Source organism: Chiloscyllium punctatum, chromosome 6 (assembly GCF_047496795.1).
Source record: "Chiloscyllium punctatum isolate Juve2018m chromosome 6, sChiPun1.3, whole genome shotgun sequence".
NCBI classification, from domain to species: Eukaryota; Metazoa; Chordata; class Chondrichthyes; order Orectolobiformes; family Hemiscylliidae; genus Chiloscyllium; species Chiloscyllium punctatum.
The window spans coordinates 40,873,856-40,899,509 of NC_092744.1; the positions used below are offsets into that span (position 1 = coordinate 40,873,856).

At 40.9% G+C, this 25,654-nt stretch overlaps 1 protein-coding gene across 1 annotated transcript in view; it reads left to right on the forward strand.

Moving 5' to 3' along the window:
* The first annotated feature begins 483 nt into the window (after positions 1–483).
* LOC140478905 (intestinal-type alkaline phosphatase 1-like) overlaps positions 484–25,654 on the forward strand; it is a 46,074-nt gene continuing 20,903 nt past the window's right edge. The window contains exons 1-3 of the mRNA XM_072572525.1: positions 484–597; positions 20,416–20,532; positions 22,575–22,690. Of these exons, the coding sequence (XP_072428626.1) occupies positions 522–597; positions 20,416–20,532; positions 22,575–22,690 (309 nt within the window). The 5' untranslated portion in view covers positions 484–521. The remainder of the gene's footprint in view (positions 598–20,415; positions 20,533–22,574; positions 22,691–25,654) is intronic.

A 25,654-nucleotide genomic window follows, 5' to 3' on the forward strand; every position in this document is an offset into this window, starting at 1 on the left:
TCACCTGATTTTGACTCCTCTAGTGACTCCACTGATTCTTCATAAAACAAAATATGTAGTTACATCTAGTGATTACTTAACTAAATTCTTACCAATCTTAGTGAGCTCGCATTCTAATGTATCAATGTGAAAGAGATGAAGAACCAATGAAAATTTTCCTAATTATAGTCTTTTCTCGCCATGCATGACGAAATGACACTCTTAAGCTTTCAACAAAATTTGATGTTCTCTCCTTATCAATTATCTTGCTGTCGATTTGTGAAGAATCTACCGAAACATGTAGAACTTCAATTTCAGCAGTAAAAGAATGATAGAGGCAGAAAACATATACATTTTTACTGTGATATTAATGTGGAAACTGTGATAAATTGGTCTCTCTCTATCTGTTGCCAAATGCATCTGGACTTTTACCATAGTACAAAGGGTAAGTGATATAAGTCCACAGCTGCACATGTGCAAGAAAATCTGCACCTGTATAAATGGCTCTGTTCAAGAAGGAAATTGCATAGGAATACAGCAAGATGAAGATTTCCACCTTTCCAGTGATTGCTCTACTATTATTTAGTATCGTGTGTCGATCCAGTGCTGTTATCCCAGGTAAAAAAGTAATGTATTTTGATATTGTTTACTATACTCACATCTGAAAAAAATGTTTTCATTGCTTTTCACTTAATAATGTTGATAAACATTGTTTTTTTTTTCTTCATATCTGATCTGTTGGAATCTGGCTATTGTAATATTACAACCCATCGGGATAATGACAGAGAGGCTGATTTTGCAACTCTTCATTTATGAACTTCTGGTGCTGCTTTACACCAGTGTACACCACACTTTCCAAAACTCTCTGCCCCTTATGGTGATGTGGTTCTGAAGGCTTTTGACGATTTTACTCTTGGTTGGGGTGAGGGGGAGGCAACACTAAAGCAATTGGCATATACAAAGTGCATATATAAAACTTCAATGTCATTGCAAAATTATTTTCATTTTATGCACTTGAGTACAAAAGCTACTGTAACAATGAAGAATTGGCCACAAACTAGATATATCTGCAGTTAATAAACAAATTGATTTTTAAAAAAATATTGAGGCATTTCCCTCTAAACCACTTGGAGCTTAATCAAATGACTAGAATACTCAACTGCTTCCACTTTTGAAACTTTACCCCATGCTGACCATAGCTGTGGGTATTAAAAATGATAAAAGCTCATTCTAAAGAAGTTATATATGTCAACATTTGAAGTAACGTGATTAGTGGTTGCCACAAACTAAAATGAAAGCAGTTACAACAGGGATACAGGTTGCAAGATTAAAGAAAGCCAGCTATTTACCATGTATAAATGCATTTCTCCAAACATCCATCTCCATTAAAAATAATTTGCATCTATATCATTTGCAATTACAAGTTGCCCAATGCATGTGGTCATCAAAGAAAAATTAGCACTCATGAACAAAACTGTGATATTTCTATCCCAACTCAGTCTCTGTTCATGTATTATGTTCATCATCTCGAAAACATTCACGTTTTTTTAAAGACTAATGTGTGAGTTGTTCTCAGGTTGACTGGTATCTGCTCATTCCTATGGAGATGTTCCTTTCCTTGGGAATGATGTACATGTAGTGAGTGCTTGATCAAAGCGAGATGCCTAATTTTGAGATTCAATGTCCCAGCTGGATTGATGGCTTCCATGGCATGTTGAGAAGTCCTTCCTATCTTTTAATTCAAGTGAAAACTGATTCTTGTTTTGTGCCTAAATACTGCAGCACATCCTTAACTGTGAACCTGCAAAGATATTCACACTCTGATACAGATTAAGCATGAACTTTGCTCCATCGTTCACAAATCCAACAAAGTGCTTTCATAATGGTTAGTCACTGTGATAGCTCTCACTACAACAGGATCCAGTTAAAGTACTTTTGCTGCCGTATATGTCCTAGGTATCTGACTTCAAACATTTTCATTTGTATCTTTTTCTTCTTATTACATGCTTTTACAATTTTTCTTCTGCTGTTCTGTGATAACTGTTTGGTATTCACTTCATTATCAGCTAGCAGCTCCTCAGATGATTTCTCTGTTTCCTTTTCTTTCTTTTCATTTTTTAGGCTGTTCTGTCTCATTAGGGGCACTGATTTCTCTATTTTGGGTCTTTCAGTATGTATTGAAACAGCTGGAACTCTGTTTAGCAGATTGCGAACTGGTCCCACACTCTCAAATACTTTGAGATTATATTTACCAGGACCATTTCAAGACTGTAAGAATATCTTGGTGATCCTTTAGGATCTGTTCAACAGTCAACGGCTAAGGGGCCTGCAAAATGCTGCAAATATCTTCTGGCACTTAAAGCACTACCATTCCATGTGTTCGACTTGCCTCAGCTGAGATTAGTGAATTTTACCCAATTATCCAGGAAATTTGGATCTCCATTCTCCCCTTTGCTTTGGGCTGTCCATTCATTTGTCCTCTTAGCCTGAATATCATCTGTCTCATACTCCAGTTTTACCTTCCAGGGCTTCACTTTTAGGGAGCCATCTTGAACTACTTTGCAAAGATCTGTGGAGCACATGATGCAGCATGAAGCACCATTAAGTGGTTAATGATATTTGTCATTCACGATGCTTTTTTTATTCATTCATGGGAAGTTAGCTTTCCTAGATCAGCTCACATTTATTGCTCATCACAACTTGCTAAAGTTGAATTGAATTGATTGAATTTATTGTCACATGTACCGAGGCACAGTGAATAGCTTTGTCGTGCGAGCAATACGGGCAGATCACATAGCATTGATAAGTAAATAATAGGTAAACAGCTGCAAAAACAAAAACACGGGTACAAGTGAATGTTAAGAGTTTGTTAGCCCATTGTGTGTATTCTAACAGTAGGGTAGAAACTGTTTCAAAACTAGCTGGTCCGTCTGTTCAGGCTTCTGTACCTTCTCCCCAATGGTAAAGATTGTAGAAAAACATTGCCAGGATGGGATGGATCTTTGAGAATGCTGGGGGCCTTTCCTTGACAGTGGTCCCAGTAGATGGATTCTATAGGTGGGATGTTGGCCTTTGTGATTGTCCGGTCGAGTTCACCACTCAATGTAACCACCTCTGATCTTGAATGGTACAGGTGCCATACCAGGTAGTAATACATCCAGACAGAATGCTCTTGATGGTGCACCTATAAAAGTTGGCAAGGGTATTCATCATCATGCCAAATTTCCTCAGCTGTCTGAGGAAGAAGAGACGTTGTTGGGCCTTTGTAACCAGTGCATCCACATGAAGAGTCCATGAAAGCTTGTTGTGGATGATCATCCCCAGGAGCTTGACACTTACCACTTGTTCCACCTCTGTGCTGTTAATGTCTGGGGGGTGGGCATGAGTAGCACCCCGCCGAAAGTCAATAATGAGTTCCTTGGTTTTGCCGGCATTGAGAGCTAGGTTGTTCTCAGTGCACCATTTTTCTAGGTCAGCAGCAGTCCTTGAGGTAAAGGGCTACTTACAATATTGTTAGGAGGGAAGATCCAGGATTTTGATCCAGTGATAGTGAAGGAACAGTGATATCGTTCCAAGTTAGGATAGTATGTGGCTTGGAGGGGTTCCCATGCATCCATTGCCATTGTCCTCTTTGGTGGTAGAGGTCAGAATATCGTCAGAGGAGCCTTAATGAGTTACTACATTGTGTGGTGTAGATAGTATGCAGTGCTGCCATTATTTGTCAGCGATATAGAAGGTGAACGTTGCTTGATGCCAATCAAGCAGGCTGGTTTGTCTTGAATGTTGTCAAGCTTCTTGAGTGGCGCTCATCCAGGCAATAGGGAGCATTTCCCCACACTCCTGACTTGTGCCTTTTAGATGGTGGACAGGCTTTGGGAACTCAGGGGATGAGTTCCTCACTGAAATTCTCCTAGTCTCTGAGCTGCTTTTGCAGCTGAAGTGTTTATGTGGCTGAACCAATTAAATTTCTGATCAATGCGAACCCATAGACTTTTGACTGTGGGTTTCAGTGATGGTAATGATCATTTTGGGCATAAGCCCTTCTTCAGGAATGAGCAAGGTGTGCCAAGCAGGCTAAGATAAAAGGTAGGGAGGAGGGACTTGGAGGAGGGGCATTGGGAATGCAATAGGTGGAAGGAGGTTAAGGTGAGGGTGATAGGCCAGAGAGGGGGTGGGGGTGGAGAGGTCGGGAAGAAGATTGCAGGTCAAGAAGGCGGTGCTGAGTCCAAGGGTTGGGACTGAGATAAGGTGGGGGAGGGGAAATGAGGAAGCCGGAGAAATCTGCATTCGTCCCTTGTGGTTGGAGGGTTCCTAGGCGGAAGATGAGGCACTCTTCCTCCAGGCATCATGTTGCCATGGTCTGGCGATGGAGGAGGCCAAGGACCTGCATGTCCTTGGCAGAGTGGGAGGGGGAGTTAAAGTGTTCAGCCACGGGGCGGTTGGGTTGGTTGGTGCGGGTGTCCCAGAGGTGTTCTCTGGAACGTTCTGCAAGTAGGCGGCCTGTCTCCCCAATGTAGAGGAGGCCACATCGGGTGCAGCGGATGCAGTAAATGATGTGTGTGGAGGTGCAGGTGAATTTGTGATGGATACGGAAGGATCCCTTGTGGCCTTGGAGCAAAGTAAGGGGGGAGGTATGGGCGCCAGTTTTGCATTTCTTGCGGTTGCAGGGGAAGGTGCCGGGAGAGATACATCGTATCATCCTTCGTCATTTCCGCCACCTCCAAACAGTCCCCACCACCAAGGATATATTTCCCTCCCCTCCCCTATCAGTGTTCCAGAAAGACCACTCCCTCCGCGACTCCCTTGTCAGGTCCACACTCCCCACCAACCCAACCTCCACTCCCGGCACCTTCCCCTGCAACCGCAAGAAATGTAAAACTTGCGCCCACACCTCCCCCCTCACTTCCCTCCAAGGCCCCAAGGGATCCTTCCATATCCATCACAAATTCACCTGCACCTCCACACACATCATTTACTGCACCCGCTGCACCCGATGGAGCTTCCTCTACATTGGGGAGACAGGCTGCCTACTTGCGGAATGTTTCAGAGAACACCTCTGGGACACCCGCACCAACCAACCCAACCACCCCGTGGCTGAACACTTTAACTCCCCCTCCCACTCTGCCAAGGACATGCAGGTCCTTGGCCTCCTCCATCGCCAGACCATGGCAACACGACGCCTGGAGGAAGAGCACCTCATCTTTCCGCCTAGGAACCCTCCAACCACAAGGGATGAATGCAGATTTCTCCAGCTTCCTCATTTCCCCTCCACCCACCTTATCTCAGTCCCAACCCTCGGACTCAGCACCGTCTTCTTGACCTGCAATTTTCTTCCCGACTTCTCCGCCCCCACCCCCTCTCCGGCCTATCACCCTCATCTTAACCTCCTTCCACCTATCGCATTCCCAACACCCCTCCACCAAGTCCCTCCTCCCTACCTTTTATCTTAGCCTGCTTGGCACACCCTCCTCATTCCTGAAGAAGGGCTTATGCCCGAAACGTCGATTCTCCTGTTCCTTGGATGCTGCCTGACCTGCTGAGCTTTTCCAGCAACACATTTTTCAGCTCAGATCTCCAGCGTCTGAAGTCCTCACTTTCTCCTGGTAATGATCATTGTCTGGCATTTATGAGACACTAATATTACTTGCAACTTATCAGTCCAACCCTGAATGTTGTCCAGATCTTAAGTGCAAACCTGGGTGTTGTACAGGTCTTACTACATATATCATAGATTGTTTCAACATCTGAAAAGTCACAGATGATGCTGAATGCTGGGCAATTGTCAGCAAATATCCCAGTTCTGATCTTACGACGGAGGGAAGCTCAGTGATGAAGCAGCTGAAGATGATTGGGTGGAGAACACTACCCTGAAGATCTCCTGCAATTATGTCCTGTAGCTGAGGTGATTACCCTCCAAATACTACAACCATTTTCCTTTGTTCTGGATTTGACTCAAACCAGTGAAGAGTTTTCTTCCAATCCCTGTTGATTCCAGTTTTGTTGGGCTGCTTTGAATATTGCTGGGAGAAAATGAGAACTGCAGATGCTGGAGATCAGAGTCGAGTGTTAATTGTGAATATTTCTGGAAAAATACCCAATAAGTCTTTCTATCTTCTTACAAGAGTACAGCACCAATATTCCCATCACTTGCACCAATAGCCACCTTGAATGGTTTTGCATTATTAGGCATGGCTAACAATGTACAGAATTCAGGCTGTAAAATGCCTTATGACATTCTTTTGTTCACTGAAATTTTCTGCACTTTTACAAGTCAGCCAGTGGAGTAGCCACACTGCTAAAATTCCGTATAAACCTCTGATAAAAACCATTCAGTTCCAGTAACTGTAGTACTTCTACCTTTATCAATGGTATGGGAAACTCCACAATAACCTTTGCTTTCATATCCCATGGGACCATTTGTCCATGTTCAACGACATGGCTCAGAAATATGACTTGGGCATTTGCAAACTCACACTTAGCCAGGTTTATCACCAACCCTGCCTCCCAAAGTCGATCAAACAATTCTAATTGTTGTTGGAGGACAGATTGTTGGACGGAATCCTGAGGGACAGATGTACATGTATTTGGAAAGGCAAGGACTGATTAGGGATAAAGTGAGGACTGCAGATGCTGGAGATCAGAGCTGAAAATGTGTTGCTGGAAAAGCGCAGCAGGTCAGGCAGCATCATAGGAGCAGGAGAATCGACGTTTCGGGCACAAGCCCTTCTTCAGGATTAGGGATAGTCAACATGCCTTTTCCTTGGGAAATCATGTCTCACAAACTTGATTGAATTTGTTGAAGAAGTAACAAAGTGGATTGATGAGGGCAGAACGGTGGACGTGATCTATATGGACTTCAGTAGGGCATTTGACAAGGTTCCCCATTGGAGACTGGTTGGCAAGGTTAGATCTCATGGAATACAGGGAGACTCCCACAATCCAAAAATGTGCAGGTTAGGTGAATTGGCCATGCTAAATTGCCCGTAGTGTTAGGTAAATATAGGGGAATGGGTCTGAGTGGGTTGTGCTTCAGCGGGTCGGTGTGGACTTGTTGGGCCGAAGGGCCTGTTTCCACACTGTAAGTAATCTAATCTAATCTAACTAGCCATTTGTATATAGAACTGGTTCAAAGGTAGAAGACAGAGGGTTGTCTGGAGGGTTGTTTTTCAGACTGGAGGCCTGTGACCAATGGAGTGGCACAAGGATTGGTGCTGGGTCCTCTACTTTTCATTTTATATATGTATGATTTGGATGTGAGCATAAGAGATATAATTAGTAAGTTTGCAGATGACACCAAAATTGGAGGTGCAGTGGATAGTGAAGAAGGTTATCTCAGATTATAACGGGCTCTTGATCAAATGGGCCAATGGGCTAAGAAGTGGCAGATGGAGTTTAATCTAGATAATTGTGAGATGCTGCATTTTGGGAAAGCAAATCTTAGCAGGACTTATGCACTTAATGGTAAGATCCTAGAGAGTGTTGCTGAACAAAGAGACCTTGGAGTGCAGGTTCATAGCTCCTTGAAAGTGGAATCGCAGGTAGATAGGATAGTGAAGATGACATTTGGTATGCTTTCCTTTATTGGTCAGAGTATTGAATACAAGAGTTGGGAGGTCATGTTGCGGCTGTACAGGATATTGGTTAGGCTGAACCAATATTGGTTGGAATATTGTGTGCAATTCTGGTCTCCTTCCTATCGGAAAGATGTTGTGAAACTTGAAAGGGTTCAGAAAGGATTTACAAGGATATTGCCAGGGTTGAAGGATTTGAGCTATAGGGAGAGTTTGATTAGGCTATTTTCCCTGGAGCATCAGAGGCTGAGGTGTGGCCTTATAGAGGTTTACAAAATCATGAGGGGCATGGATAGGATAAATAGACAAAGTCTTTTCCCTGAGGTGGGGGAGTCCAGAACTAGAGGGTGTAGGTTTAGGGTGAGAGGGGAAAGATATAAAAGAGACCTAAGGGGCAACTCTTTCATGCAGAGGGTGGTACGTGTATGGAATGAGCTGCCAGAGGAAGTTGTGGAGGCTGGTACAATTGTAACATTTAAAAGGTATCTGGATTGGTATATGAATAGGAAGGGTTTGGAGGGACATGGGCCAAGTGCTGATAGGTGGGACTAGATTGGGTTGGGACATCTGGTTGGCATGGATGAGTTGGACTGAAGGGTCTGTTTCCATGCTGTACATCTCTATGACTCTGTGACTCCAATAGATGATCCAAACATTCCTTCCACATGTGACTAAAAATTACCAGATCGTCAATGTACACCAAACAATTGGGTAATTCCAAAATGATTTTTTGTTTAGTTTTTTAAATGTGGCTGGTACATTTTTCATACCAAATGGCATGATTTTAAACTGGTACAGTCCATTTGACATAAAAAGAAGCCAAAATTTCCTTTGCTCTTTTGGATAAAGGTACTGTCAGTACCTTCTGAGAAAGTCCAACTTTGAAATGGAAGTTGCTTGTCCCACATTCTCATTACAGTCTTCCAAAGGTGGAATAGGATATGAATCAGATTTTGTAACTGCATTGACATTGTGACAGTCCACACATAACCACTGGGTACCATCTGGTTTTGGCAGATATACTATGAATGAACTCTATTTGCTACAACTCACTTTGATTATATCATCTCTGAGCATGCATTCAATCACTTTTTGAACTTAGAGAATGCTGCTTAATTGGATCAGTACTTCCTATGTCTGCATCATAGCACTTCCCAGCTTATTCCCACATATTGTCCCATGTGAAGTATTTTATTTTATTTTATTTATTTATTGTCATGTGTACTTAAGTACAGTGAAAAGCTTTGTTTACAAGCAGTATAGGCAGATCATCGTAAGCAAGGAACTGCAGATCATAGGGTGAAAAAAGACGTAGGCAGAGGCATACAGGTTACATTGCACAGTGTGTACGCTACATAAGATCAACATTAGCAAGATCAGCATTATTTGAAGTTAGAGAGTTCAGTCATCAGTCTAATAACAGTTGGGAAGGTGCTGTTCCTGAACCTGCTGGTGGGTGTGTTCAAGCTTCGATATCTTCTGCCTAATGGAAGAGCCTGTAGGAGAGCACTACCTTTCCGTGGCAATGAGCCGTGTAAATGGAGTCCGTGAATGGGAGACTGGCTTCCGTGATGGTCTGGGCTGTGTGCACAACCGTTTGTAGTTTCTTCCAGACTTAGGCAGAGCAGTTGCCAAAGCAAGCCCTTATGGATTCCAGCATCTGCAGGTTTTTTTTTGTCTCTAGCCAAGTTTGTTCCACTATGAGGGAATGCCCATTTTGACAAAGTTCTCTGCTTCCCCAGTCCTGAAGAAAGGTTACACCCAAAACATCGACTTCTCCATCTCTTGAGGCTGCCTGGCTTGCTGTGTTCTATCAGCCTCCTCATTGTCTACCTTAGTTTTTCATCTGTTTGTTGTAATTCAGTTAATTTCTCTGAACTAAAAATATCCAGTCTGTTCTCCACCTGCTCTTGTTTTTTTTTATCAGCTACTTGAAGAGCTAGTTTCTGATAATTGAACTTTACCTTCCTTGCCTTTAATCTTTGATTTCACTTCCTGTTTCCACCCATGGCTTTGTGACCTTGTTGCCACACAGCCGGAAAACACTCCAGGATATACTTTCACTGGCTTTTCGACCACAGTAGGCATCACTCCCAGTGTGATCCAGCTATATCGTTACTAAGGATAAACTCTATTTCTAGAACCAAGAATTTCTCTATTACTCCAACCACCACTTCACCATTTTTCCTCAGACTCTCCAACCTTACTTGATATAATGGAGCATTGCTCTTCTCGTGATAAATTCCACTCATTGCCACTTTTTTCTGCCAATATTCCTTTTTAAATACTCACCTCTCACCATCAAAGATTAACTTCCTGGAACTCTTAAAATCTTACTTTTTTTTAACCTACTCTTCCTAGTGTACAAGAATAAACTTTACCCATCCAAGAGTAATCCAAGATGGAGGACAGGAAAAATTTCTGGCTGTAAGAGCTGTTCCTTTTTTTTGAGGTATTCTAGGTGTTGGTGGTGATTTCCTCGAATTCCAGGAGCAGCAATTACTGTTTTATATGCTGTTGCACTGTTTTGGAACTTTGGAGAAAAAAGTCAAAACAATAGCAGTTTAAAAGGGACAAAGGAAACACATGGTGAGGACAGTGCAGGAGAGAGAGAACCTGCACAGATACCGCCTTTGCTGTTTGAATTCCTGTATCGTGGACATCGGATTGCATCTGGGAAAATTAACAAACAGTGAAATTCACAACTAATCTCGGAGGAACTGTTGGGCGAAGTTCACAGCACAGAATCAGATAAGTTAATTGTTGTTTTAAGTCTGTCCAAGAGAATGGCTGCAGTATTGAGTACAGTGGATTCTTTCTTGATTACGTGTTTCTGGAGATAAATCTCTTGATTAAACTTAAAATGTAAGCCATAGCTATTAATTTAACCTGGGGCAGTGCTTGTAGAGGAATAAGATGGTGTTATTTTCTGGGTCTGTAGATTGTGAGGGAGTAAAAATGGCCTTTGCAGTGATATGTACTTCTTGTCAGATGTGGGAGTTTAAAGAGAGTTTAAGGGTTACTGCAGATTATATCTGCCATAAATGCTGTTGGATGCAAATCTTATCAGATCGAGTGGATCGGTTGGAGAGACAGATAGAAGCAATGAGGAATTTGCAATGTGATGGATGGCAGTTATAGGAAGGGGGGGAAAGTCTCAGATACAGTCACATAGATGGGTTAACTCCAGGAAGGGTAAGAGAGGTAGGCAGCTAGTGCAGGAGTCTTTTGTGGATATACACAGGTGAGGTGCTGGAAGACTGGAGGTTGGCAAACGTGGTGCCACTGTTTAAGAAGGGCGGTAAAGACAAGCCAGGGAATTATAGACCGGTGAGCCTGACCTTGGTGGTGGGCAAGATGTTGGAGGGAACCCTGAGGGACAGGATGTACATGTATTTGGAAAGGCAAGGACTGATTCGGGATAGTCAACATAGCTTAGTCCAGAACTAGAGGGCATAGGTTTAGGGTGAAAAGGAAAAGATATAAAAGAGACCTAAGAGGCAACTTTTTCACGCAGAGGGTGGTACGTGCATGGAATGAGCTGCCAGAGGATGTGGTGGAGGCTGTACAATTGCAACATTTAAGAGGCAATTGGATGGGTATATGAATAGGAAGGGTTTGGAGGGATATGGTCCGGGTGCTGGCAGGCGGGACTAGTTTGGGTTGGGATATCTGGTCGGCATGGACGGGTTGGACTGAAGGGTCTGTTTCCATGCTGTACATCTCTATGACTATGACTAAGTAAATTCTTTAAAGAGATCTAGCAGTTTCTTCTCAGCCAATCCCTGACCAGGTAGTACATTCTTTTGCAGCTTTTTAGCTTCACTGTGCTTTCCTTTACCATTTCAAAATACTCATTGGTTTGTCCTATTTTTCAATATCCACCTTCCCAGTGCTTTTTCTAAACCACCAACACTATGACTTCATGTGGCCTGATTAAAATGAAAATGTCTGAGCTTTTTTACTTTCCCTTTTCCCTCATGGATTTCCTTTTTTATCCTGTGGTAAACTGTCTTTACTATCTTTAATGAGATATCCTTTTCCCTTACCACCTGAGGATTTCTCTTTTCTCAATTTCTATCTCTCACAGATTGAAATTGACATTGAAAGCCAAACATTTATTCATGAATCAACTTGTAATCATCTGCCATTTTCACCTGCGAATCTTGCAGTCTTAACTCTCACTACTTCAGGAAGTGATTTTTTTAACTCCTCCGAACTAATTATCTTTCTAAGAGTATCAGATGTTTGATCCATTTTAAATGCCCTTATCCATCTATCAAAATTACTTTATTTGATCCTTTCAAACTCCATATATGTTTGACCAGGTTCCCTCCTTGGATTCCCAGAACATTGTAGTTTCTGGTACTAACTCATACGCACGGAAGATGGTTTTTTTCACTTCATCATATTCACCAGATACCTTTTCTGGTAGTGATGCAAATACTTCACTAGTTCAACACACCAATTTTGTTTCGATCAACAATACCCACATGGTCACCAGTTATTTCATTTGTTTAGTCGTTTTCTAAAATGAAAGGAGAAAGGCTTTTACATCTTTCTCATCGAACCTTGGCAACACTTGGACATATTTAAACAAATCCCCACCAGGACTTTGACTATGAAGAGTGCTGTCCATCGCCGTCCTCATCACTACTCCTACCCTTCCCCTCTACCTCTGCCATTTTAAGTCAACTTGGAATTTTCAGTTCCAACCTCTGCAGTTCAAAAACTCCCTCTTTCTCCCCTTCTTCCATGAGGGCCTGACTTTCCTTTCCTTTTCTTTTTTCCTGTGCTAAAGCTATTGTCTCTTTCTGCTTTTCTTCTGCTTTCAATCGTAATTCAAATTGTTTCATTTCCTTTTCATGTTCATTGGCATTTGAAGTTTGGCTATTTCCAATGATTCCAGTGCCATTTCTGGCAATCACAAATGTCGAGCTATTACTGCAATTACCTTCCCTTTTCACACGGATAAAGGCCAACACCAGCTGGTCTTCCAATTCCAAAAGGTTTGCCTTGTTTCACTTTCTGTAAAACTCCTGAAGTGACTTCTTCCATTCCCAGGAAATTCTTCGTGACTGGAACAGCCATTACTACACGAGGCACACCCTAACCGAATGCGACACTCAAAAAGACAACACCAACACTCACCACTCACTGCCTTTGAGTCCAAGAATCCTAAAGCCAACCTGGAATCAGAGATTTTGATCCCAGACAAGACCCCAGTTTGTTATGGACCAGACCAAACCCCCTCAAAATATATTAAGTAGATAGCCGAGATCCAGATTCAATTTCATTGGTCAAATTACTTGGCTTTAAGCAAAACAGACTTCAGTTTTACACTGCAGTTAAAGTACAGACAAAATAAAAATAAAAAGAAAAGAATTGGCTTAAATGTAACTCTATCAAAATGCTTAACAGAATTATGTATATATTAACTACTACCAATTAACTGTTCCAACTTTTTAAAAAACCCCAAGGCCTTTTAAGGATTTCATTGGCTCTGAACAGACAGCTTATCTCTTCTATCTTAACCTTTCTTCATACAAAAAAGGACAAAATATACCTCGTAAAGCCATTGTATCGTCACACCACAGTGTCAATGTGTTGTATAGTACAGAGTGATTCATAGTGCTTTCACCAAGCTGGACATGCAACTTTTTCTTTTTTCGTAATGCCCTCTTGATATGCACATCCTGTCCTCTAGTCATTATCTTTATGCTTACCGTTCTGAAAACATTTCTTCTTTTCTTCCAATATGTTTTTCTTGTTCAATGTGAAATGCCTCTTAGCAATAGACAATAGACAATAGGCGCAGGAGTAGGCCATTCTGCCCTTCGAGCCAGCACCACCATCCATTATGATCATGGCTGATCATCCTCAATCAGTATCCTGTTCCTGCCTTATCCCCATAACCCTTGATTCCACTTAAGAGCTCTATCCAATTCTTTCTTGAAAGTATCCAGAGACTTGGCCTCCACGGCCTTCTGGGGCAGAGCATTCCATACACCCATCACTCCCTGGATGAAGAAGTTTCTCCTCAACTCTGTTCTAAGTGGCCTACCCCTTATTTTTAAACTGTGTCCTCTGGTTCAGGACTCACTCATCAGCGGAAACATGCTTCCTGCCTGCAGAGTGTCCAATCCTTTAATCATCTTATTCATCTCAATCAGATCCCCTCTCAGCCTTCTAAACTTAAGCGTGTACAAGCCCAGTCGCTCCAATCTTTCAGCATTAAATCGTCCCACCATTCCGGGAATTGACCTCGTGGACCTATGCTGCACTCCCTCAATAGCCAGAATGTCTTTCCTCAGATTTGGAGACCAAAACTGCGCACAATATTCCAGGTGCAGTCTCACCAGGGTCCTGTACAGCTGCAGAAGGACCTCTTTGCTTCTATACTCAATTCCTCTTGTTATGAGGGCCAGCATGCTATTAGCTTTCTTCACTGCCTGCTGTACCTGCATGCTTGCTTTCATTGACTGATGTACAAGAACACCTAGATCTCGTTTTACTGCCCCTTTACCTAACTTGACTCCATTTAGTTAGTAATCTGCCTTCCTGTTCTTGCCACCAAAGTGGATAACCACACATTTATCCACATTAAACTGCATCTGCTATGCATCTGTCCACTCACCTAGCCTGTCCAGGTCACCCTGTAATCTCCTAACATCCTCCTCATGTTTCACCCTGCCACCCAGCTTTGTGTCATCAGCAAATTTGCTAATATTACTTTTAATACCTTCATCTATATCATTAATGTACATTGTAAAAAAAGCACTTGTCTCTTCTCCCATTAAAAACTCCAGGTGATAATTGCTGAACTCAGAACTTTTGCACACATTAATAACTTTCTTGAGAGTAGGTTTCTCCTTTTTCAACAGACATGTGTTCACAGTGATATATCTTACATCTAAGACAATCCTGTCTCTGATGCGATCACCTTTCAGTTGACCAGACTCTCAGGATTTAGTTAGATGTATCAATGTCTCCAGCTCTCTCCCCTGTGCTATTGTTGAACAAATACCTTTCAGAAATAAGGTTAATATAAGGCTCAAAATGGATCTTCAAAGCATTAAGAGTTTCTCCAGGCTGGCTTCACTGCTCATCAGTTAAACCTGGGAAACAGTACAATTTGGCATATTCTTTCCCCAGCACTGATTACAGAGTTACTGTTCTAAATTGTTCATTCTTTTTATTTAATTCTGTAACCCTCATTTCTCAGATTTGCCACTGGGACTGGAACAAATTCTAATTTTGTCTCACATCTCCTTTCATTTTCACAGCAGCATGGAACGGAAAATGCACAACAATTCTGACTCAAAGTTACAAACTGTGGTTTTAATTCCTCCCCGCTGTCTCTTTACCGTAGTTGATTCTCTTATAGCTCTGAAAGTTCATTAAATCTCAGCTTCATACTTCTGATTGCATGTTTCAGTAGTTTGTTTAACGGCTGCCACAAAAACAAATTGAAACACTTATAACAGATGGAAGGGTCACATGGTTACACAGGCAAGCCAGGTCACTGTGTGCTTTGATGTGAAAACCATGGAAAATGCCAGATTTCTTCAACAATTTTTAAATTTATTTTTCATGAGAGAACACCAAATCCATCTCTATAAAATCTTCCAGATAACTCCATATGTTGAGACACTTGTCCATACCTCATTGAAAATATCTTGTGTGTCCAACACCTTGATACATCTTTTTAAGAAAATAATAGAATATCTGTAAGGTAAATCTTTTCATGTAAAATTCATTCATTCCATCATAAGGTCAGAAGAGGGAATGTTCACTGATGACCGCACAATGTTCAGCACCATTTGTGACTCCACAGATAGAAGGGCTTATGCCCGAAATGTCGATTCTCTTGTTCCTTGGATGCTGCCTAACCTGCTGCGCTTTTCCAGCATCCCATTTTCAGCTCTGATCTCCAGCATCTGCAGTCCTCACTTACTCCTCAGATACCAAAGCAGCCGAAATGCGCAAGGCCAGCACAATATCCAGGCTTGGGCTGACAAGTTACAAACAACATTTGTGCCACACAAATGTCAGGTAATGACCACCTCAAATGAGAGACCATCAAACCACTGCCCTTCGACATTCAAAGGCATTACCAAAACTGAATCCCCAATATCAACACCCTGGGGCATTACAATTGACCAGAAACTGAACTGGTCTCACCATGTAATTACTGCGACTACAAGAGGAGATTAGAGTTAGGAATCCTGAAGCAAGTAACCTTTCTCCTGACTTCCCAAAACCTGTCTACCATCTACAAGGCACAAGCCGACAGAGTGATGGAATAGTCCCTACTCACCTGGATGGGTACAGCTTCATCAACACCCAAGAAGCTTGACATCATCCTAGGCATAAAACGTCCTGCTTGATTAGCATCATATCCACGAACATTCACTCCCTTCACTCTGATGCTCATAAGTAGCAGGGGTATGTTATCAACAAGTGCACTGCAAAAATTCACTAAAGCTACTTAGACAGCACCTGCCAAACTCACAACCATTACCATCTGGAAGGACAAGCGTAACAGGAACTCACCGACCTGCAAGTAGCCCTCTAAGTCACTCACCACCATCCTGACTTGGAAATATAGTGCCATTCCTTTAGTGTCAGGGGGCATTCCCACTCGACCAACATTATGGATGTACCTACAGCAAATGGACTACAGCAGCTCACCACCACCTTCTTATGGGCAATTCAGGATAGGCAACAGCCATGCCCACACCTCAAATGAATAAATAAAAAAGAGGATTATAGTAATAAGCTAATTGGGACCTTGTCGCATGCCATGTAAATATTTTATTCACTGTTGAATTATCCCTTCTTTCCTTTTCGGTATTTGAGATCAAATTATTTTAAGTAAATAAAAGACTTTCCTCCAGCTAAGTCTCACCAAGTTTGAAGGCATCATCTTCCCAAATCAACTGAATGTTTTCCTTCTCTCATGAGTAACCCACAGTGTCAATCTATTGCCTTTCCAGAGCCTTATTCAAACTATTGCATCATTTGACTTGAGTGATTAATCTTTCAGTGTTTGTAAAATGAGGAATGAACAAACTCCAAAATTTGTTGAGGCAAGACTGAACAGTGTTCAGTCAAACACTGTCATTCTTTATTGTTTAACAAATGCTGCATTTTGTTTGTTAATCTTTATGACTGACAAAATAGAAAATGTTCTTTGCTAACATTAGTACTCTATAAGGATTGGTTTTTGAATAAAAATCAGTTCATAATGACCAAAAAATGCATGCCACTTTTCCCAAAAAAGGTCATGTTTTTCAAAAAAGTCAATAGATGTTTGCAACATGTTGGAATACTACATGAGGCAATGCTTTTGAAGATGATTCTATAGTACAAAGTACAGGAAGCTAGTTGACATTGAGAATGCTTAAGCCAGATACTTGGAGCAAGAATTCTAAGCCATATGATGCTGGGTACAGAGGTCAAATGTCACTAAAAATCGTGCCAATTGCCAATGTGCTGGTCTCCAACTGCATTCCCTCAATGAAGAATGATCAATTGAACTGATTTAAGACCTAGTGAGACCTGAATGATTTTCAGCCTCCTGGTCCCCACTGAGGCAGAGTTTAGCTGCCTATAAGTGGCCTCCCAACAACAGACCAAAGCCTTCCTTTCCTACCAAGGTTCAGCAGTAACTTCTGCATTCCCCTTTCCCCTATTCTGCACAACAGAGATGGTCAAAACACTATGGTTTCTTTTTCATTTCCAATTTGAAAAAGGTTATCTTCTTTTTGAAGACTCCTACCTGCAATCATGGCATCTAAATGCTGTGTTCAAGCTTTGGTTCCCAGCTTTGAGACCCTGCCTTCTGTTCTTAGTTGGACTGCCTATGCTCAGGCAACTGATCAGGCAAATTTGAAAATCATAAGTAATAGATTATTTTCCATAAAGTCTGACTTCTGACTGCCCTTCCCTTGCCCCCACTTTGAGTCTGATAGTGGAGTCTTGAATTCTGCAGAAAAGTTCTGTCCTTAGCATCTCAAACATTTGTTCACTTGCACACATTAAGGAACACAAAATTTACCAAAATAGGTTTTATGCTGTGTCCCCCACTACATTAGAAGAAAGTAAGAATGTAATGCTTGGAACCTCTCAACCGCACTTATCCCTACCCTCATTCTTCCCATCATGAGCATCTCAAGAAGTAATTGACAGGGAAAGGTTGATGTTAGGAGATTGACACTTGAGAGAGTATAAAACTACTTGCAAAAAGAAAGAACAATATCACATTCTTCATGCATTTCCTGATCATAATGTGAAATGCTGAGTGGAAAATCAGACGGAGAGCCATCTCAGGGATGTTTAGCACATTAGAACTGTGAAGGTCTATAACGGTTTATCCAACTGTTTATTTTCTTGACTGTAATCATTGCTTGACCTAAAGAGGCCAAAAGAATTGGGAAGGGTTTCATTTTTTTTAGATGTGATGCTTTACCTATTATTTTTGTGAACGTCATCTGACATTCTTTGTAAAAAGTCCTTCGAGATCAGCCGATTGTCAGATGATCTCTGCAAAGTCAATCCAGAAGTACAATTCTGTTTTATCCTGTTAGTGAGTAGTCCTAATTCTTTTTGTTCGGATTTTGCTGCTTAAGCAGCTGCAAATTATAAGAACACCATTTGCTGACAGATAAACTGTATTATACAAACACACATCCCAGTCTGACATCCCATCGCTAACAGATGGTAACAATTTGGAAAGGTTTCTGCTGCTTTTGGCTAATATGATAGAACTTCAGCATACTGGGAATATTATTAAATTAGGACACAGTTGGAGCAGAAAATAAATATTTTACCAGAACCAAGTGCACAGATTATTTCTGTGTATTTGCTAGTGCAATCAGTGATTGATTTGGGACAATGGAGATTTTAGTTATGGAAACTAAATTCATTTTGGATATATATATATATATATCTAACAGAGGAACTAAAATGATTAGATTACTTACAGTGTGGAAACAGGCCCAGCAAGTCCACACTGACCCTGTGAAGAGCAACCCACCCAGACTCATTCTCCTACATTTACTCCTTCACCTAACACCATGGGCAATTTAGCATGGCCAATTCACCTAACCTGCACATTTTTGGACTGTGGGGGAAACTGGAGCACCCGGAGGAAACCCACGCAGACATGGGGAGAATGTGTAAACTCCACATAGACAGTTGCCTGAGGTGGGAATTGAACCCAGATCTCTGGCGCTGTGATGCAGCAGTGCTAACCACTGTGCCACCGTGCCACCCCATATATATACAAATAAGTTTTTATAAACACATTTTCAGACTAATAATTAATTTTAAAATGTTGTTTTCCTGTCACAGGAAGTTTCTTAAATAAAATCTTAAAGAAGTAAAATGGCAGCTGCTGCTCAAAGTTGAAATCTCTTGGAAACTGAAGCATAAATATTGGACTCAGCTTCCAGAAGAGATGATTTGGAGATGCCAGTGTTGGACTGGGGTGTACAAAGTTAAAAATCACACCACACCAGGTTATAATCCAACAGGTTTAATTGGAAGCACACCAGCTTTCGGAGCGACGCTCCTTCATCAGGTGATAGTGGAGGGCTCAATCTTAACACAGAATTTATAGCAAAAATTTAGTGTGATGTAACTGAAATTATACATTGAAAAATTGATTGTCTGTTAAGCCTTTAGAATACAGTGATAGTTTCACTTCTTTCTTGCACATGAAAGAAGTGAAACTATCACTGTCTTCTAACAGATGAAAGGCTTAACAGACAATTTTTCAGTGTATAATTTCAGTTATATCACACTGTAAATTTTTGCTATAAATTCTGTGTTAGGATTGAGCCCTCCACTATCACCTGATGAAGGAGCGTCGCTCCGAAAGCTAGTGTGCTTCCAATTAAATCTGTTGGACTATAACCTGGTGTTGTGTGATTTTTTAACTTCCAGAAGAGGGAAGTCTTACAAATTTCCTTTTTCTAATGGGGTAGAATCTTTGAAGGGTGTACTCCCATAGACACTAATTGCCTTGACCAAGCCATTTCTTATTTCTGATGTTACACAGCAGGTTCTGAAGGATATCACATCTTAACCTAACTAAATATCTGCACATGTGAGACCAATAGGGTGAGCAACCCTGGTTAAGCACTTGTGAGCAAACACAAATACACCTTCTCCCTCCCTTCTGACCAACTCAGCATAGATTCAGGATCGAATCTGAGGCTTCTTAGGTCTTTATCATTCAGTTTCTAAATTGAACCATGAACAACAATAAAGAATTGTTTGTGTTTTGGATTAATAGTCAAATAATCTTTCCCAAGCTTGCAAGATATATAAAAGAATAAGTAGATAGGCGGCCACAGCAAATTGTGGTGCACCTTCCAAAGCCGGATACTCAGGAGAGAAAGAAACAAATGCTGAAGCAGGTTGGATTAGTTGATGTAGAGAAATAGTTGGTACAGCATGACAAGGTTGTTTTAGAGTAAAATAGGTATCCCAATATAACAGCTCCCTCTACAGGCCTTGTTGCAGACTGCGCTGTTTTGGTTAAAACGGTTTTGATACACAGCAGACTTGTGCTACTTGCATTGATACCATAGAGACCTTGCGTTGAATTAAGCTTCAAATTGTGATTATTTACAATTTGCTGAGACTGGGTAGATGCAGCATAAATGTCATTAATTAATCATAACTTTCATTTTAATAAATGATATTGACGTTCCAGCAAAATTAGGATTGTAGTATTAAGATATTTTAAAGTACACTGTTGATTTATTGACAAATTAAGCACTTGCATTTTGCGTACTTAGTGATAATCAAAGTCAAAACTGAAACTTCTAAACAAACATTTTTGATATTGTAGAAGAAGAAGAGGCCCCAGCGTTCTGGAATGCGAAGGCTAAAGAAACACTGAAGATTGCTTTGGAACTCCAACCAATCAAACACAGAGCAAAAAATGTTATATTGTTTCTTGGGGATGGTGAGAATTTCTTCGCTGCCTTCATTACCAATTTTTTTTTCTTCTTTTGTTTTTGCTCTGGAGCAGTGGTGTGATGTTTCAGGCTGGTACAATTAGATATTTTCTAATACTTCAGTGCTATTTTTAAGTCAGTTTATGTTGCATAAAATTGAGGGAAGGCCATATGTTGCAAGCCTACCACAATACCAAAACAAGAATGTGGTGATGGGATGTTCCATAAATAAAGTACCATAAGTATTTAATTTTCTATGGAGCATGTTAATATCTTAAAGCTACAAAATAAATGAATAGAAATCTTTAAATACCTTTGAAAATTGAATGATATTAGCACTATAAGATTTTGCGAAAATGTGCTTCACCTCTAACTATTTGGAACTGTCGTTTGGTAGAACCAAACCCGAGTATCATTGAAAAAGGGCACATTTTGTCGAAGTTTTCATCAAGCATTCATTTGGACAATTCATAAGAAATACCAGTTCAAGGGGGATAAAACAAGATTTATACTGAATTTGCAGAGGTATTATCAAGGACCTCACACGAGGCCTTGTTATCACATAGAGTGGTGCTGGAAAAGCACAGCAGGTCAGGCAGCATCCGAGGAGCAGAAAAATCGATGTTTCGGGCAAGAGCCCTTCATCAGGAATCTGCATCAGCATCTGCAGTCCTCACTTTTGCCTTGTTATCACATAGTCTGCAACTACACACCACCTAGTTTAGTCACTAACAGTCTCCATTAACAGCTATTGACACTCTTAGCCAGATCGTTATTGACTCCTTTGTCCTTCCAACTGTTCTTCTCTCTTTTTGGGCTCTATTTCCCCCCCCCCCCCTATCATTTATTTCCTACCCCCTCCCCTGAATATAAATTGTCATTTTCCTAGCTGCCATCAGTTCTGAGGAAGGGTTACCGGACCTGAAATTTTAACTCTGATTTCTCTGCACAGATGCTGCCAGACCTGCTGAACTTTTCCAGCAACTTCTGTTTTTGTTTCTGATTTACAGCATTACAGTTCTTTCAAGGATAATATACAGTTAATGATAATTGTCAGTTAACTGCCAGACTTGTTTTGAATTTTAAACCAGGCAGATTGTCTCTGGTCAGGGCATTGTCCTGAGAAATGAACGAGCGAATGGCTGGCCTCTATTCTGTTGAGTTGAAATTGGCCTGGTGTATGTACATCTTCTTTCTGTCTGAACAGAACTCTGAATTTCATATGTGTAGCTTCCTGTATCTGTAAGTGGACCACATTGAGTCTGACTGACTATCCTAAATTGTTCGTCAGTGTACTTCATCATACACTCAGCAAATTTTGACCAACTGTGGAATAGCATCTAGCATTAGACACTGTTTTGCAAGTGTGAGTTCAGTGCCTTGCTTATTGCGAACAGCAAAAGGGACATTCTGTTTGATACAATCCTTCAGTCTTTAGGATGTATGGCCTACTTACCTGGCATCATACCAACATTGAAAATCATATACCACAATATTGTCTGTGTGACAGGTAGAATGTCTTTTTTGCTGGATGGTGCATCCTGTTAGTGGTGGATACTATTCTCATTCATTTTCCAGGCAATGCTTCGACTAATCAGTCAACCTGCTTGGTGTCAAATTTAACAGATCCTGGCTATTAGCTGTCAGTCATATGCTCATTTTCCCATTGAACTGGTATACTTGCAAATTGTCCTGGTGAGTGTAAGATGAAAAGCTTCATCAAAACATGTCTTCTTTTCAGCAATACTTGTAACTGATTGACATCAGCCCAGTGGAGTTGTAAATTCATTAAAGATAAAGGCTGCCTCACGTGATAGCAAAATCTAAAACACTTTACACTGTGGTACGAGGCAAATAATATTACTCAAAGGGAATTTTCTAAGAAGACAACTCCTAAGAGTGATTAGTCAATGTTGTATTTTAGTGTAAAATTGCCTCAATCAAAGTTCTTGTATTGCTTATCAGCTTTCTGATGGAATATTAAAACACCTATTGAGCAATTTACTCCAATGAATCAATAAACATTTAACTATATTATAATTTCTTGTAGGAATGGGAGTTCCCACAGTGACCGCTACCCGAATACTAAAAGGGCAACTTGATGGCAAACCTGGAGAAGGAACTGTGCTAGCAATGGAATCATTTCCACATCTTGGTCTCTCCAAAGTCAGGCTTAAAAACTATTTACATTTTGTGGATTATAGTTTATTTACTGTTTTGAATTATGGTTAGAAAAATACTTGGAATAATTAAATGCTTGCAAATATCCTATGATTGCGTTTTCACAATGTATTCCCAACTAAGAGATTTTAGCGGCTGATTGTAGGTAAAATATATAAATGTTGTTTCACTTGTTGATAATGAACAAGAAGGTACATATTGAAGAAGCATTTCAATGCATGGTCTGCAGTTTATATACCAGATTTAAATGGATATTGCTCTGCTGAAGTGGAAAGGAACATGTGTATAGGGAGGCAGCTGGTAGATTAATCATGATTGCTTACAGACATATTTTTAATGTGCATTCTTAGAAAATGAGTAACCTGTAGGTAAAATGCAATTGAAGCTGGAAGTGTAGCATTACTAAATCTGTAAAGGCTTGAATACTGCAACTACCTCTAGAAGGGTCTCCAATTTCTTGTGTTTACTCCACTCCTGAAGCATAGAAACTGAAATAGCAGCCTCTTTATGTCATTATTGTGCAGTAGATATTTGATCCGAAATGGCAAGTTTCCAAGTTCTTTTCAATGTAAGAAATTTTTAGTGTGTACCTGAGATGCATGAATTCTACCTCCTAACACCCCCTACCGCTCTCCCTCAGTCCTTTCAATTTCCTTTAGTGTTGCTATCCCTGTGCCTCCTATGACCTTTTGGACCCCCACTTCCATTGGCATTCTTTACATCCCTAGTAATATATTTGAAGAGCCTATGACTATGGCTCTCCACCCTCTCAATGCACAGGTCAGTGTAAACATGACTGTTGTGAACTCATTACCTGGAGCCCCTAGTCTTTTTCTAGTCATTATAAAGTTCAAATTGCCCCCAATCACTGTCACCTTTCACTCAATGACTCAGTACAATGAAGCCCATTCCCACACTTCAGTTGCCTGCTTTCCCCAGGACTACAATGACTGTTCCCTGATAAGCCCCCTCGTAACTAATGACCAAACTTCCAGGACTCATTGTGCCCCAACCTTAGACTGACTTGACAAGACAGCCCCAACTGACCATAGCCCAGCTCCAGGATTGGTATCTCCAAAGGATGCCAACTGACCTACTGGTAATCCCCAAAGCAGTTGCAATCAACCTGCAGGATTGACTGTAGCCTAATCCTTGGATTGCAAAGATACAAACCCCCAGACTTTGGTAGGACTAAGTACCCAACTGATTCCTAATGAAGGGCTTATACCCAAAATGTTGATTCTTCTGCTCCTCAGATGCTGCCTGACCCATTGTGCTTTTCCAGCGCCACACTTTTCAACTCTGATCTCCAGCATCTGCAGTCCTCGCTTTCTCCAAGTACCGAACTGACCCTGGCCGATCCCTTCCTCTAACTGGATGAGCCACTAAGGATTGCTCTTTCTTGACACTTGCATAATGGATATTTGTTTGAAGCTCATGCAGTGTGTTTGCTGTGTAAGCAACTGGCATTGACGTGGCATGGTGTCATGAGCAAAATGCTGACCTTCTATCTCACTGGTAGATTGACTGTTTAGTGCTCTCCAGTGTCATAAGCTGCCTACTTTCTCCTCCATGCTAAAGAAACAATGCAAGCCACTGTAATATGTACACAAGCACTAAAGGCAATGTGTGTCAAGAAAAGAATATGAGTCTCACAGACACAATAAACTACTGTTGAGAAAAAAGTGTGTACTGAGAAACCAGAGTTATACAGGACGGCAGCTTCGCGATAAAAGATAAAGTGAGTGAGCACTAGGAAAACAAGCTGAAAGTTATGTGATGCATGTGTGCCCCTATGTGGAAAGCGACCTGGCAGGCACATGCAAGTCATAGCTGTCACTGAGCTACAAAGAAAAGTATTGAAGGGCTCAAGTGGTGTGTGAGTTGGTCTAAGGACAGGTGTGCTGAGGCTGCTGATGCTAACTTGTGCAGCTGTAAGATTGAGGAAGATGGTGGCCATGGAGCATGCAAAGACAGTTGCACGGTGACCAGGCCAGCATTCAGTGAGCTGAAACGCCAACAGGTACCTGCTCTGATTTACATTTCAGGGTAATTGTGCCATCTAGTTAATGGTGGAGGATTAGAGTTTTGGAAGTAGTATATTAATAGTTGAGGTGTTAGTAGGATGTAAATACATGGAAATAAAATAGTTACACTCAATGAGAAATTCTGAAGTCACCACATATGGCTTGAGGGGAAAATGAAAAACTTTTTTCTCAGTATTAAGACCATTTTTTTTTGCATTTTCACTGTATTTTTCCACATCTCAGTAGATTTTTGAAGGGAGACCTCCATTCCAAAAGTAAATTTAGAAAACATTTCCTTATATAGAGGATGATTGGAAAATGCATTCACTTTGGCAAACCACTGCTAAAACAGAACTCAAGTATACATTTCGAAGTAAAACAGTTACTAGAATGGTGCAATATTAAAGAAATGATTTGGAGATGCCGGTGTTGGACTGGGGTGTACAAAGTTAAAAATCACACAACACCAGGTTATAGTCCAACAGATTTAATTGGAAGCACACTAGCTTTCAGAGCGACGCCCCTTCATCAGGTGATAGTGGAGGGCTCGATCGTAACACAGAATGTATAGCAAAAATTTGTAGTGTGATGTAACTGAAATTATACATTGAAAAATTGATTGTCTGTTAAATCTTTCATCTGTTAGAATACAGTGATAGTTTCACTTGTTTCATGTGTAAATCTCAAAACCTTTTTTTTAAAGTTGCATTCTCAGGTTAGCTAAAGAAATGGAGAATAGGTAGTGTGATTGAACAAAATAGCTTGAAAGGAAAAAAAAACCATTCTGGACTATTTAAGCCAAATGGCCTGCATCTTTATTTTTAACATTCTTCAGGGTTCAGTGGAATTGCAGTGTGATAAGAGCTGATGGAATATATCACATCTCTTGGGTTATAAATAGGGGCAGCACGGTGGCTCAGTG